Source organism: Apostichopus japonicus, chromosome 17, assembly GCF_037975245.1.
Source record: "Apostichopus japonicus isolate 1M-3 chromosome 17, ASM3797524v1, whole genome shotgun sequence".
Taxonomy (NCBI): Eukaryota; Metazoa; Echinodermata; class Holothuroidea; order Aspidochirotida; family Stichopodidae; genus Apostichopus; species Apostichopus japonicus.
Genome location: NC_092577.1, coordinates 24,965,964 through 24,980,870, shown reverse-complemented (window position 1 = coordinate 24,980,870; position 14,907 = coordinate 24,965,964). Strand labels below are relative to the sequence as shown.

Genomic DNA, 14,907 nt, shown 5'->3' with positions numbered 1-14,907 from the left:
TTATTTTTGGTAGTCACACAGGCAGACTACATCAGGGCCCAGAGTGGGGGGGGTGGGGATTTTTTCCAAGTCCTTGCACATTAATTTTGTAATATTATTCAGAAATATTTACATTTCCAAGATCAATTTAACAACCTTGGCAAATACTTAGATAATCATGACATATATCAGACCCTACAAAACATGACTCTGACAATTCAAAAAGTGGGCGACATACTTGCCTTGGCCACAATGAATCTATGCAATCATGTTGGTATGTGCGGACATGTAGGGTAATAACGTCCGAGGACTTGTACAAAGGAAGTTCTTGGAAGAAATACAGTACAATGTGATTTTCAACTTTCAAGTCATTAGAAGACAAAGGTTAGGGTATTGTCAATTTTACGTCTATTAGGTTAGGATAAAGGAAATTTCAATGAAGTCCTCGCACTGAATGTAATGGACACCTGTGTGTGTGTGTCATGTGTGTGTGTGATGCCAAGCTTGTAACCACGTTATCTCAGCAGTCCCAAGTTGGATTAATATCTTACTTGGTACATATGTTAGCCATATTGAGTAGATGATTGCTATTGATTTTGAAATAGGTCAAATGTCATATGAGGTCAATAAGGGTCAAACACTGAAAACCTTGTAACCTGTTATCTCAGCAGTCCCAAGTGGGATTATTCTTACTCTTGGTACAAATGTTACCCATATTAGTAGAGTAGGTGAACCCTAATGATTTTATAAGAGTTCAAAGGTCATTTGAGGTTAACATGGGTAATTTGCTGAAAACCTTGTAATCAGGCTAGCTCAGTAGAGGAAACCTGGATGAATGAAACTCGTAGTTAGTATGTAGGTAACCCATATTGGGGAGATGAATCCTATTGATTTTATAAGAGGTTAAAGGTCACTTGAGGTAAGCATGGGTCAATAGCTGAAAACCTTGTAATCGGGCTAACTCTATATGGGAAACTTTATGAAAGTCATAGTAGTTATGTAGGTCACCCATATTGAGTAGACGAACCTGTTGATTTCATAGGATGTGAACACAGTTCAATTGCTGAAAACCTTGTAATCAGGCTAACTCTATAGGGGAAACATGGATGAAACTCATAGTTGGTATGTAGGTCACCCATGTAGGTTTCTCAGAGTAGGGGAAACCTAAAATATATAATTTGGACAGAAAGGAGTTTAAAGCAATTTCATCATCAGAATTTTCAATTCAAGCAGGGAATCACAAAACCTTTTGGTTTTATTATAGCAATTATATGCATGCAGTGTTCTCCACGAGGGGTTTTAGGGGGCGGCCCACCCAAGTGAAAATTGCCACCCCCAGAAATAGTTACGGCCCCTAAAAAAATCATGCCCCCTAAAAATTTGAAATGTTCCAGAATGTTTGATAAGATGTTTGTTATCAGTTATTGCACAAATTTTTCCTAAGTACCAAATTTTCATCATTCCACTGAGTTTCTATTGATTTGCTAAGAAGAAAAATGATCTCTGATGTATTAGGACTGTCAATTTCCGTGTAATTTTCTATCTGTTTAAACGGTACAAATGAACGTTCGTTTAATGTTTAAACGGTATCCAATTCCGCGATGTTTGTCCATAAACTAACTTAATGTTACAGATACAATACACAAATAATGTAATAGTAAACTGTATATGGTGCACAAGTATGTATGCCTACGGTACAGTATCTACATGATGCCTTGCACGATGTACACATGAGATTTCAAAATAAAAAAGGTTTCGAAGCAAAGCCTGGGAATTAAGTGTCATTTCCCGTGATCTAGCTAGGAGGTTTTTTTTGCAAAATGTTCTTGTATACAGGCATGAGACTCTTCCGCGGAAACGCGGATTTCCGATTGTTTTTTTTTTCATTTTCGCGTTTTTTCTCGTAATTCGCGTTTTTTATTATTTTTTATTACTTTTTGGATTTACTTTTTATTAATTTTTTTTTTTTTTTTTTTTTTTTTTTGGCCGAACATGCTGGACTGTGAAGGGAAGGAACACCGAATTTGACCAGTGGTGGAATCAAGTAGCACAAAGCAAGCAAAAAAGCCTTTTTTTGGTTCACAAAAGCTAATGGATAAATTATACAAGCAGAAATTCCACACTTTTTTGGCGAGTTACGTGATGTGATAGATTCCATATAGGCCCTCCTTACCTGACAAAAAATTGTAAAGGGGAGGGGATACCCCCTCCCCTTAAGCCCCTCCCCCAGGACGGCGATCGATAAATTTCAGATTTTTTTCCCCCGGCTCAGTCTCATCCCTGTGTATATCTGTGGAGAACACTGGCATGCCTAACGTTAGTGCCTTAGACACAAATAGTTACTTATAAGTAGCGTATAAATTGACCATTTTGTGATGCATGTATAAATCTGCTAGCCTATATACACCGTGGCTAAAATTAGCCGAATTAATACGTCTGGATTATTTTGTCGGTTACCGACGGGTATGGTCCAGGGTATCTTGGTCCGATTTTTCTCCCCGGTGCATATACATATAGGCTATGTACGTACATACATATTCTACTCTACAGATCCTCAACAATTAGAGGACAGAACAGAGCAAGGCTGCATGAAAAAGGATGCATTATTGATAAAGTAACAAGGAGGCTCCAAGATGCTTTTGCTGATAGACTGAATGATGGATCTTCCATGAGGTAAATTATATGAAATATGCAGGGTTATAGGCAAGGAATCTGTGAGTGGCGGTTGATTTTTCGGGAGTGGCAGTGGCATTTTACAGTACATTCATTTTAAAACACTGTTTACCAAATTTTGTACCAGTCGATGGGAAGCTATATCTTCTAACTTCCCTATCCCCACGGAAATAACTCATTTTGACGATTACAAGTATAGATCAATATGTTAGTTTATTATAATAGCATCAGAACCACTCTTGCACTTTTGCATATTTACATTCCGGATTTTTGTCTGAAAGTTTTCAGATTCTAAAGCCTGCGGGGCAAACCTTGGTAGTTCCAAGATTAGCACAAGGAGAAAAAATGTCTGGAGCAAAGGTTTGTGACATTTTTGCTCAGAAAACCATGTACCTGCGCCCAGAGAGAAGGATATCTGTAGATACCTCGGTATGTATATTTCCTTTCATATATTAGGGGCAATTGGGAATTAAGTTAGCCGTGGAGGTTAATTTGCATGGGATAGGTGCTGTTATATCATGGGATAGTCAGCTATCCCCAATATGAAATAGCAAAATATTAACAAAATATTTATTAAACAAAATGACAAAAATAGAGACATTTTCATTAGTCACCTTGCTTAATTAAGGAAATATGTCAAATGTCATGTACCTGATGTTTCACTATACTTTAACCTCCCCAGAAACCCACAATGTGTAATAGAGCATCATGGGAAGGTGCTGTATTACAATCATTTTGTAACAACCAGCATTACAAATTGCTCATTATGACAATGTGCAAGAACATCAGAGCCTACAACTAGTCATAAACTACATTAAAAATATATTATTAAGTATGTTTAAACAGATAGGCACGATTTTATCACAGAAATTACATACCTAACATTTGAAACCTAAACTTGGCATAGATCTAGACTTAGCTATTTACAGTAGTAGGCCTACTAATCATTTTGGCTAGTCGACAATTGGCTGAATTTGACAAAATTTATATACAGATAGATAACTGTATTCCCTACCTACCTACATATGTCAATGGTTATATTTCGAAATCTCATAGTATGGGGGGGGGGTTTGGGCATTGGAGGGGGGCGGTTAGAAATTTACATCTTAGTTTTACCTGGCCACATTGTTTAACAAATAGGTGTGGCATCATTTATATTAGGCCTATAAATTATTACTGGCCAAAAAGTAAAACACTTCTTTTATTTCGGTGGGGTAATTAAATGTATATATTTACAGACATGAGACAAAATGGGAAACGTCGATGACGGTAGCCTTAAGCAATACATTTTGGTCTTAGGGAAGCTGGACCAACTTCGGGGCCCATGACACCTATCGGATACCGAGTTTTCGATGACATAATATTAGGGTCACATTCATGACTGATCATTTCAGTCTCGCATGCAGTCCACCTGTACGGCCTATACATCTACAGATACTACCTTGATAGAGGATTCGGTGACGTTAATCATGAAGTGAATGGGAGAGGTATCCAAATTAGCCTTTTGTCTTTGCTACACATCCCGATGGGGCTGTGGCCCCCTCTGACTTCCACCCCTACAGTGATTGGTGCTAAACAACACATTTTGCACAAATTACATCCGAAGACAATACCAGCTGAAAGTAATATATAACTGCACACAAAGCGCGCTGATAATTCGCAATGTTCCCTTTAAAACCGGACTCCAGTCCGGACTCGGGTCTGAGATATTAGTTAAATTTATTGCAGACACTGGTCAATCGCTGCAGAAGCACTGAATATTTGACTGTTCTTTGGTTGGGTTGGGTTGTCCTAGATTTTAATCCAAGATTGCTTATGGTTTATATCTGGTGCTCCTTGATATATAGGATGAGGAAGATAATGACATGCCAGACCCGTTCTTAGGAACATCATCATCATCATCACCATCATTAGCACATGCATCCTCATCATCTAGATCTGCTTTGAGGTCCACTGCCCCTCAAAGGACATCAGCATTGACATCATCAGTATCCACAGCACAATGTGCCCCTCCAACAGCAAGAGCTTGCCTGCAGTGCACCTTTCTTAACTCATCTAACACAGATTACTGTGAGATATGTGAAGGTATGCGTGAATGCAATGTATCAATTTGAAAACAGCTACTTCTGATAATATATGCTTTTTCTTTCTCTCAATTTTTGCACAAATCCACACATATATGACTCTGCACTCTGATGAGTATATGTGGCTTCAAAATCAAATTCATAAAATTCCATATCCTTGCCACATATCTGGTTTAAGGATATATATTTGTATCATGTCCACTAGAAGTTTACATACTCTAACCCTTGAGCTAGTGCAGAATGGACTCATTGGACTGGGGATCATCTTTATTAATTAGGAGGATTTGTTTTATGGGCTTTTGGATATTTTCTTAATCATAAATAAAATCTGATCAAATAATTAATTACTTCATTGCTAGAATGCTCAGGCATCCAACCAGTGTATATGGATGGGTCAGGGTTAAAGTGTCATCCAGCAGGGGCGGTGCCCATCGGGGGCACAGGCCCCTCCCTGCAGCGGAGTGCCCCCCTCCCCGTCTCGGAAAAAATAGGGCCTTTATGCTTTACCGTATACAATGTGTACAATAACACTTTTTGTTGGGGAATTTGGCACCCACGCCGGGGAACTCGGGCCCCCTCTTCGGGAAAATCCTGGCGCCGCCCCTGTCATCCAGTGGAACTGGGCCATAACTACATCATATTGAGTTTTCAGCTTTTTATTTGTAATTTCAGCCACTCTGTCTCCATCAGTCAGTTCTGACAGTCAGTCAGTCTGTCAGGGGATGATCCTTCCCAGCAAAGTAGGAAACTGAAGAATCCAGCTTCACTGATACAAGACTTCATATCCCTCATTCACTTCAACAACAAACCTACAAACAACCTATATGTTCATAGAGATGAACTATTTAATGACAACATTGCCTTCTTCAAGAATTGCAGGTTTGATGCTAAGAGTGGACCCATCAGAGTGCACTTTGAAGGAGAAGGCATTGATGCTGGAGGACTTATCCGTGAAAATTTTTGTATCTTCTTTCAAGAGGTCCGGTCACCAGAAAAAAACCTAGTAATATCAACGCCTACAGGAAAACTGCTTCCTTCAAACAATCAATTCCCCACATTCTCAGGGATGTACCAGGTGTTGGGGAAAGCGATTGGCACTGCACTTCTGAATGAAGTGTCAGTAGAAATTCCCTTACATAAGGCAGTGATTGCAGTCATACTAAAGAAGACACAGGAAGAAATTTATGCACAGCTGCATAAAAATGACATAATCGACTTGAGCCTCCAAGATTTCATAACAGAGGTAATGAGAATAATACATGTAGGAAAAAAATTTTGAACCAAATGTTGATTATATATGTACCAAATTTCATGTGGATTCAACAATGTTTGGTAATTTGACCTAAAATGAACCCTGGTGACATCCATATGACCTTCAAATTCCTTGCCATTGTCATCATTCTTGTTAAATCAGTCAATCATTGGTCAAAAGGTCCTAAATTGTTGAATTCCCCATTTTGTAGTTAAAATTTGCATTAACTGGCTATTTTTAAAATGAACATTTAATTAGTGTAGTGTAGTATTAATTAGTGACAATTAGCAGTCCATGCTTATAATCCCCCCTCCAAAAAAAAAATGTGTAAACAAGGTTTGTAAGCTTGATTTCTAACTTATAATAAGTGTTATACAATTGCACCAAAACAAAGGTTTATTGTACTCTCAACATGTATTAAGTGTGTCATGAATGGTGATTCTTTAGTATTTGCTTTTCCAACTATATGTAGCCAATTTGTGTCTAGTCAGTGACGTAGAATGCATATAGGTTCGGATGGCTGGAGATCATTTATGTGCTGATACACCAAAACAATTATTATGTGTGCATGATTTGTCAGATGATAGTTAAAAGAATATTCCAGAGGAAAACTGATGTTCAACTTTGTAATGATTATTCAGAATGAGGCAATATCTGTGACATCACAATTGCACATTGATCCAGAAGCTTTTCTCTTTCTTAATTTAATGATTTTAAATTATCCATGGAAATAGAATATCCAAGAGTAACAACTGTTGTAAAATACATTTGTAATAAAAATGTTACAAACTTTGGCATACCATTTCAAATTGGAATTAACAAAGACTTTTCCACAGCAAGTGAGCCGATGACATCACAAAAGTGGCCACATACCTAACCAAAATGATTTTGCTCTCGACTATTTCATATGATAAAATATATTAATGCATTTTTCCTAATTTGTTTTTTTTTCTGTCCTTAAAGCTATTGGAAGAGACAGATGAGGACATGTTTCAGCAACTGTTGTCTGATGAGAGCAAGCCAACACACTGGCTTGACAGCTGTGGGTGGCCAGCTGCAAAGGCAATGAAGGTGAGTGTACCAATTTTAGATTGGCATACATGGGCAATATCATTCAATGAAAGAGTGGTTTAGTTGATGAAGTAATTGGAAGAGCTTAAAAGCACAAAGTTTATCATATAAGTAATGTGTAGCTTGGAACATCCAGTGGTTTTGACAGAAATATATGTCCATAGATATGTTCCAGGAAATTGACATGTTATGAATTTTATTGAAGCCTGTATTTTCAAAGTTAGGTCCTGTTTATGGTTTTCATGACAGAGACAGCGTACATGCATGACTATCACTAGTTTTAAAAATGTAGGTCAGGGCTAATTATGACTGCCACCCCCCCCCCCAAAAATACAGTTGGCAAATCAGCTGTACACCAGAGACATGTATAAAAATCAGAAAGAAATCCCCACCAATCAAAAAATGACCTTATTAGGCCACTGACTACCATGGTTATGTTAGATGAGATTGTACACAATTACAGGCTGATAAGTTAATTACTTGTCTATTGTTTTGTACAGGTAGAAAACAAACATGACATAGCTCTTTGTCTCATGTTCCATTATACCATTGGGATAAGGAGGGATGCCATCGATGCCATGCAGAAGGGTCTCTTGGATTGCATTCCAGAGCTCCACATGGTTGATCTAGAAGCCTTTGCAGATCTCTTGGCTATCAGACCAATCTTGGCCAAGGATTTGAAGATCATGGTGCAAGAAGCTTTGCAAAAGCTTGACAGACCTGCAGAGTCTGAAGGGTATCGGAGGACTGTCAGCTTAATATCCAGCTTCTTCACAGATTTGGGTAATTAATTACCCCTAATTATGACACTTTCAACATATCGTAAGGCTCAGTTATTTTGGTCTGGAAATTCAAGCTCACTACATGTGCAGACTACATTTTTGGTTGCAATGCCAAAGGCCGAGTAACCTTTGCAACCCTGTCGGTATGTTTGTATTATATATTAAAGACCAAATATGGAGGCAATTTTTTTTTTTGAGATTTTCCATTAATTTAGGAGTTTACATACCCATAATCAACATGTGTAAAAAATAATCTTCGAAAACCTACTATAACCCATCAAAAACGACCACGAAAATGGACATTTTGGGTAGTCACGTGACATGAACCTCTGGAATGTCTGAAAACAGAGATTGACCCAAAGGAGCCTCTGGTCACCGTGTGACGTCAAAGTTTGTATACCGCGAAAATCAAACGCTGATATAGGCGCTGTTTGTACACAGATAGCGAACAATTGTACTGTTTTTGACTTCCAATTTCGAGTGTTTGAAAAGCTGTTAGCTCAAAACAAGAACACATGAAGGTTAACAACAAGTTTTAAGACAATTATAAGCAGAAATTTTAGTTAAATTGCTTACTTTATTAGCAAAATTTCCACTCAAATGGAGGCATCTTTTACATAGCGTAGCGTCAATAGGTCCGTACGGTACAATATACTTACATAGTACTTACTCGTTTTAATATCCAAAAGTATACAAACACAGAAAAAGTATCCTGTCAATAAACAAATTTAGCAGTGAATATCCTAATCCACGTTTCTTGTTCAATCCTGGGCGAAAAACTACCGTGAGTCTGTGTAATTCCATAGAGTTAGGTCTAGTTGAAACAGTACTAACATCCCACAATCACAAGACAGTCACTAACGAAATAAAACGTCCGATCGCTACATACTACCGTTTTTATTCAACTCCTTGGAACATGCAGATGTCGGAATAAACAGAACGGACAATATTACACATGTATCACGAACTCACGATACTGGAATACAACAAATGAAATAGATAAATCCTAACATGGCTATTTACAAATGCTGTGAGCCAACGCCGGCGAGAGTTGTAACTAACTACCGTACATGTACTAACAATGCTATACCCTTGGCACGGTATATATATACGGTCATCTCTTACAGTAAATATATTACTGTCAATTGAGTGATATAATGTTACATGTAAGGACGTCCAGGGCGTGTTTACGGTCAATTTCACATTAGCTATGTCCGACCATGGTCCGACACAGCTATCGACAGTATATAATTTTCACAGAATGAGACATTTGCAACATGCACAGAAGCAGGGTCATGCATGTGGACTCATGGGCATGAGATACTCCGGGTGCTGAAAAATCTTTCCGCGTGGATCTCAAAAAATTGATCCAAAGTCTGCGGCGTTTTACGTCGGTTCTTTTACTCGGAAATCTAAAAAAGCTGATGCTTTTGTTGGATGAGGTATAACTGCAACCTCCAACAACACAGAATTGTGACATTTTGAGGAAAAAGGAGTAATATCGTTGATGTTTTTGGCAGCTCAAGTATACGACTTTACACACTAAAAGTATAGTTGTGAGTGAGGTATACAAACGTTGACGTCACATGGTCACCTGATGTCTTAGGAATGTTTCGGGAATGTCTGAAATAGAAGCTGACTTTTCGTCCCATTTTTCACTTATTTAACGTCCGAAATTGGTAAAGTTAATTACAGCAATGTAATTGGAGTCAGTTAAGGATTACATACATGAAAAATGGTGGGATTTTATGTTCATCGAAAAGTCTCCATAGTTGGTCTTTAATATTCGTGAGTGGGTGGGGCTTAATGCTTAATCCCTGAAAGTAGTTTGTAAACATGGAATTGTAGAAACAATATGATGAACTACCGTCATATTGAATTGTTAGGTGCTCCATGATTAGATGTGCCCTATTTTTTTGTTTTCCATGACATGAATATTAATGAGTGGCAGGACAGTCAAATTCTTAAAATGTCAGTAGTTTGCTATTGCATGTCCAATTTACTTCATACTTTGTCGTGTGATGTTAGATGATCATCGATCAGAGATCCTCATTAATATTCATGAATGCATTATTAAGGCTAAATTTATCAGAATGGCCTGTAAACATAAAAGAAGTATATTGAATTTATGTCAACTTGAACTGGTAGATGTCCCAAGATATGCCGTATAGTTGTCTATGACATGAATAATTGTTAGCGGGCGGGCTAAAATGTCAATATCTTTGCGAATGTATGTCTGATCAGCTTCATCCTTGGTATGGTGATAGATGATGAGATGTTCATTGGCACATGACAATGGAATTCCTCACCTCTCTCCAATGTTCAGGTATGTCAGATAACTAATAAAATTTCACCAATGGCATTGGAACCACTAAATATTTTGGTTTTCTGGTCAAATACATTCATATTCAAACTTATATGAAATGCAAGGTTTAAAACAATGATGTGTTGCAATAGCCTTTCATGAGAAATTTGTATAAACAGACTGTCTGATGGCTTTTATATTGCCAACTTGGAAATACTTATGATATTACTTATTGATTCATACAAATACTTATTATTACATATTATACCCATGCCTTTAATACTCATGACAACAGAATAATCATACGGATGATCTATACCACAAAATAGCCAGAGTGTCATTTGTCATACATCAAACATGATATAGCTGTATATTTTCATCAGAATTCGAAATATTTTTATATAATATATATATTAAAACATTTTATGTTCATGAGGATGCTTGGCTTAATACTTAACCACTGGAAATAGCTAGAGATTAAAAGTACAGATCAATATGATTTATGGTTACCATACTTGATATTTGTATTGACAGTACTTGACTACTAATCCATCATTTTTTTATTTTTTTATTCAGTGCCTCATAGATATTAATTAAGTAGAATATTTATACAGTTCTATTAGTAAAATTTTAGTAAGGCTCAGGGACCTTTGTGATCATGTATGTGTGTTTGTCACTCGAGAACAGCCTCGGCCAGCTGGTCTTGATCACAGTATCTATCAGCAACTGGCTTTTTGATTCCTTGCCTTGGCTGCAAGGAATCTATGCAATCACGTTGGCGTGTGTGGACGTGTTTTGCAGCAGGTCCGAGGACTTGAACAAAGGAATTCCAAGTCCTTGGAAGACAAATTCAATAGAAACAAAAGGTCTTAGGACGTTCGAACAATGGTAAAGGTATTGTCAGGTTAGGGCGCGGACAAAGCAAATTACAATGGAGTCCTCAGACATAGTGTAAAACCCACCTGTATGCGTGAATGTGTGTGTGTGTATGGACATGTAGGGTCATAACGTCCGAGGACTTGAACAAAGGAATTTCAAGTCCTCTGAAGACAAACTAAGGTTAGGGTTTTGTCAATGTGAGGGCCTATGAGGTTAGGATAAAGGTAATTTAAATGAAGTCCTCTGACTGAATGTACACCTGTGTGTGTGTGTGTCATGTGTGTGTGTGACACCAAGCTTGTAACCACGTTATCTCAGCAGTCCCAAGTTGGATTAATCTTATTCCTCGTACATATGTTGCTTGTTATGTCTTAAGAGTTGTCTGGTGAATGTGCTTGACTTGAATTTACTACCTCACTGTTGTGTGTAAACATGTGACAGCTTGCCAGTCTTGACAGGCAGATGCATCATGTTGTATAGGTGTGGTGTGGACCTATTGGTTTCATTAGCAATATAATGCATATTAGCTTACAGTATTGAAAACTTTGCAAAAAGGCTAATGATAACACTTTTTAATATTTTATGGCATTGGAACCACTAAACATTTTGGGGTTTATGATTGTATAGTATTCACAAAAATATACTTATCATAGCCTGATCAATAAAATGTATTTATGATTCCCATTGGTTCATAACAAAAAATATATGTTCTATTTTTTAGATGACACAGACGCACATATTCTTGCAAAGTTTGCAACTGGCAGCCCTTCATTCTCCCCTGACCAGAAGCTAACAATTGCTGTTAACACCTTACGTCCTGAGGAGGTTTCACCCATCGCCAATACTTGTCAGTGTTCAATCATGTTTCCTCAGGGCCATACCACCTATGCCTCTTTCAAAACAACAGTACTGGACAGGATGGCACAGACTGGTGATTATTTTGGCAGGTTTTGAATCAATATTTCTGTCATAAGCTTTATGTAGGCATATGCAGTTATACACACTAACTCAAGGGAGTGTTTGTACTAACATGGCATCCATGATTACCTTCAAGGTAACACTTTAGGCATAGTACCAAATTAGTTGTACAATATTTTATCATCTTGTTCTTTTCACTGTTTTTCTTTGCCTAGAAATAGTTCCTTTGTGATCATTCAGTGTTTTATTAACTTGTTAAAGGTATACAATTCTGGCTCCAAAGTGAATTTCACAGACCTCATGAAATTCATGATTGGATCAAGCCCCGTTCATTAAATCAAATGAGCTGACCAGTCTAGAACATGTTTAGCATACTTGGGGTGAGCATTGTTTACCTTTAAGGTGTTAAAAAATGTATGTTTTAAAAGCTCATACCAAAATGAGCTTTTGTGATCATGCTCCTATGTATCTATCTATTCCTCTGTCCACAATTTTTCAAGTTTTCCTTTGCATGATTTTATTTTATGATATTTGGACTTAAATATAATCATTGGGTGATGAGCTATTTTTGGGTGATAGGAATTGGAGGTAACATGTCATCTAGGGAGCAGCTGAGGTAATTACCTGAAAATGCTTTAAAGTGTACAGCTTTTATTGCATTTGAAACTTGAGTGGTGCTTCCTTCATGGTGTTCAGGTATTTTATAGTCATCTAGGTTTCATTATCTGAAAACACTTCAAAACTGCCGCCTCTCACAGGTTGTACTGGACATTACTGAAAATAACATGTCCTTGGGGAGTGCTTCATACGAAGTGTTCAGGCAGTTGAAAGTCAGATGTCATCTTGGAAGCCTTTCCTGCTTGTTTGTTCCTTTGCATCTATTTTTTTTATTCATCTAGCTGGTTATAAATTTTGGATGATTTTCAGGCTATTTTAAATTTTCATAACACAAGTGGCTTTCATGGGCCGGTGTTGAAATAATGATTTTATTATACATCATCTTTTTCAAGATTTTTTTCCCCCTTCCAATTGAGATGAGATGTGGTTGTACAACAGTATGTAATGATGAACAGACATTGTTAAAATCCAATTAACTTTTTATTACTTATATTGCCTTGGTCGACTAGAATATTCCTATATCTTACCAGATAAAATTTATAATCAGGTTAGCTCAATAGTGCATTTTGTAAGAGGTAAAAGGTCATTTGAGGTCAAGAAAAAGGTCAAATGAAGAAAGGATTGGTGTATCCCATACTATAAAGTTACATATAGTGTATATAGATTAAACCTGCTAATTTTGCAGCAGGTTGTTTGATATGGTCCTTAAGAATTTGTAAGCAAGCTAGATGAATATCTTGAACATTAATGAGTCATATTTTGCCCACAGTGAACAGAGAACTTTTAACAGGTAACTTAATGTAAGGAGGGGAACAATACTAAATACTACTTTATGTTAATTTAAAAGCAATGAATCACAAAAACACTGGGTTTTCTACTAAATTTGGGATAGTCCCTTTAAGTGATGACATCACAGCCTTACCATTGCAGATGTTTTTAATGCTTTTACATTTTCAAATTGATAAGTTAAATCAAAATGGTTTAGATTCCAAATTTTCATTCTTTTCTGTGAAACTTACTGTATTTTACAACAACAGTTCAAATGTCACCAAAATCCATATATAAGTTAACACATTGTAAGAATCTGGCATATGCAGGCATACATAATTATTCTGTAGGTCTGAGGCAAGTCGATTTTTTTATGCGGGCAAGTAGGTTTAGCGAACAGCTAGCCCAACAGGCAAGTATTAAAAAACAATTTGTCAAAGCCTGTGAAGTATTAATTACTATTGATCATATCAATTTATTAGACCATTCTAATGTTGTACGAGCTGCTGTACCATTGTTTGTCATATTCCAGGTAAATAAGCTTGTTTTGAGATGGCTGCCGTTGTGATAGGGGTGGAAGAGATCACTGATCTGGTGTAAAATTTGTCACCATTGATCAGGAAAATATGTATTGACACATTTGAGATGTGTAGATACTTAGATGATAATGGTAAATCATTGGCAAGTTTTACATTTTTTCCCCATTTTTGAGCATAATTAAATCTAGGATGCAATTAATGGTATGAGTAGAGGAAGTGATCCTCTGGGATAGGTACATGGAGTACCAACATTTTACATACCAGAGGTAGCTAAAATAATTTACATTGTGTTAATATGATTATCTGTATATTACCAATAGTGTTATCATGATAATGACATTTACTGATATCTGAATATGGGCTCAACATGGCAGAAAGGGTTTTTGGAACATTTGCAGTGTGTTGGTGTTTGCACTGTATCAAACATGTTATGTAACGTGGTACCCATGGATATACTGAACACAAGATTCTGATATATATCTAGTTGCATGAGTGTAGCAAAATTTTGTCTTACTGAATAGTCACCATTACACAATTGAAGCTTGCCCACAAGTTCCATCTCTATATAAAATACAAAGTGACAAAATTTGTTTTGCTTTAAACATTTTCTTTTCTTTCTCTTGTTTCATGCTTGACCAACCAGTCAACAATATATATGATGTCAAATATTTTTACTCTTTTAATTATTTGGTAATCAAGAAAGTTTAAGAAATTCATGTATTTGTTCACATTTTGATCTGGACAGGTTAATGCTTATAAGAGTATTTGTTAGATGTAACTATCTGTTGCCTATGTTGCAATATAGTTCTTGGATATCACCATAGATTAAAGCCTGCAATTGTCAAACATACGACTGTTGCAATATCATTAGTGCAACTTTTCATCAGAGGTCAAATCATGAAATAACTTGAAGGTGTGATGTTTTAAACATTCAGTTCATTGTTCATCTTATAAAACAATTATATTATAATCATTATCATTAATTAGTGAGAAATATACCTTAGAATACATTCAGTTCTCTTGGTATGAAAAGTCTTTG

At 36.7% G+C, this 14,907-nt stretch overlaps 1 protein-coding gene and 1 long non-coding RNA gene across 2 annotated transcripts; both read left to right on the top strand.

Annotated features, from left to right (window-relative positions):
• Positions 1–2,586: 2,586 nt before the first annotated feature.
• LOC139985084 (uncharacterized) lies at positions 2,587–5,382 on the top strand. The gene is made up of 3 exons (XR_011799285.1): positions 2,587–2,652; positions 2,934–3,081; positions 4,500–5,382. It is a non-coding gene; the product is annotated as an uncharacterized lncRNA (long non-coding RNA).
• Positions 5,383–5,456: 74 nt separating this feature from the next.
• LOC139985083 (uncharacterized) lies at positions 5,457–14,466 on the top strand. Its single transcript, XM_071999276.1, has 4 exons — positions 5,457–5,979; positions 6,952–7,059; positions 7,560–7,842; positions 11,747–14,466. Exons 1-4 carry the CDS (start codon positions 5,803–5,805, stop codon positions 11,977–11,979), a joined length of 801 nt encoding a protein of 266 aa, XP_071855377.1. The 5' UTR covers positions 5,457–5,802; the 3' UTR covers positions 11,980–14,466.
• The last annotated feature ends 441 nt before the right edge of the window (positions 14,467–14,907 follow it).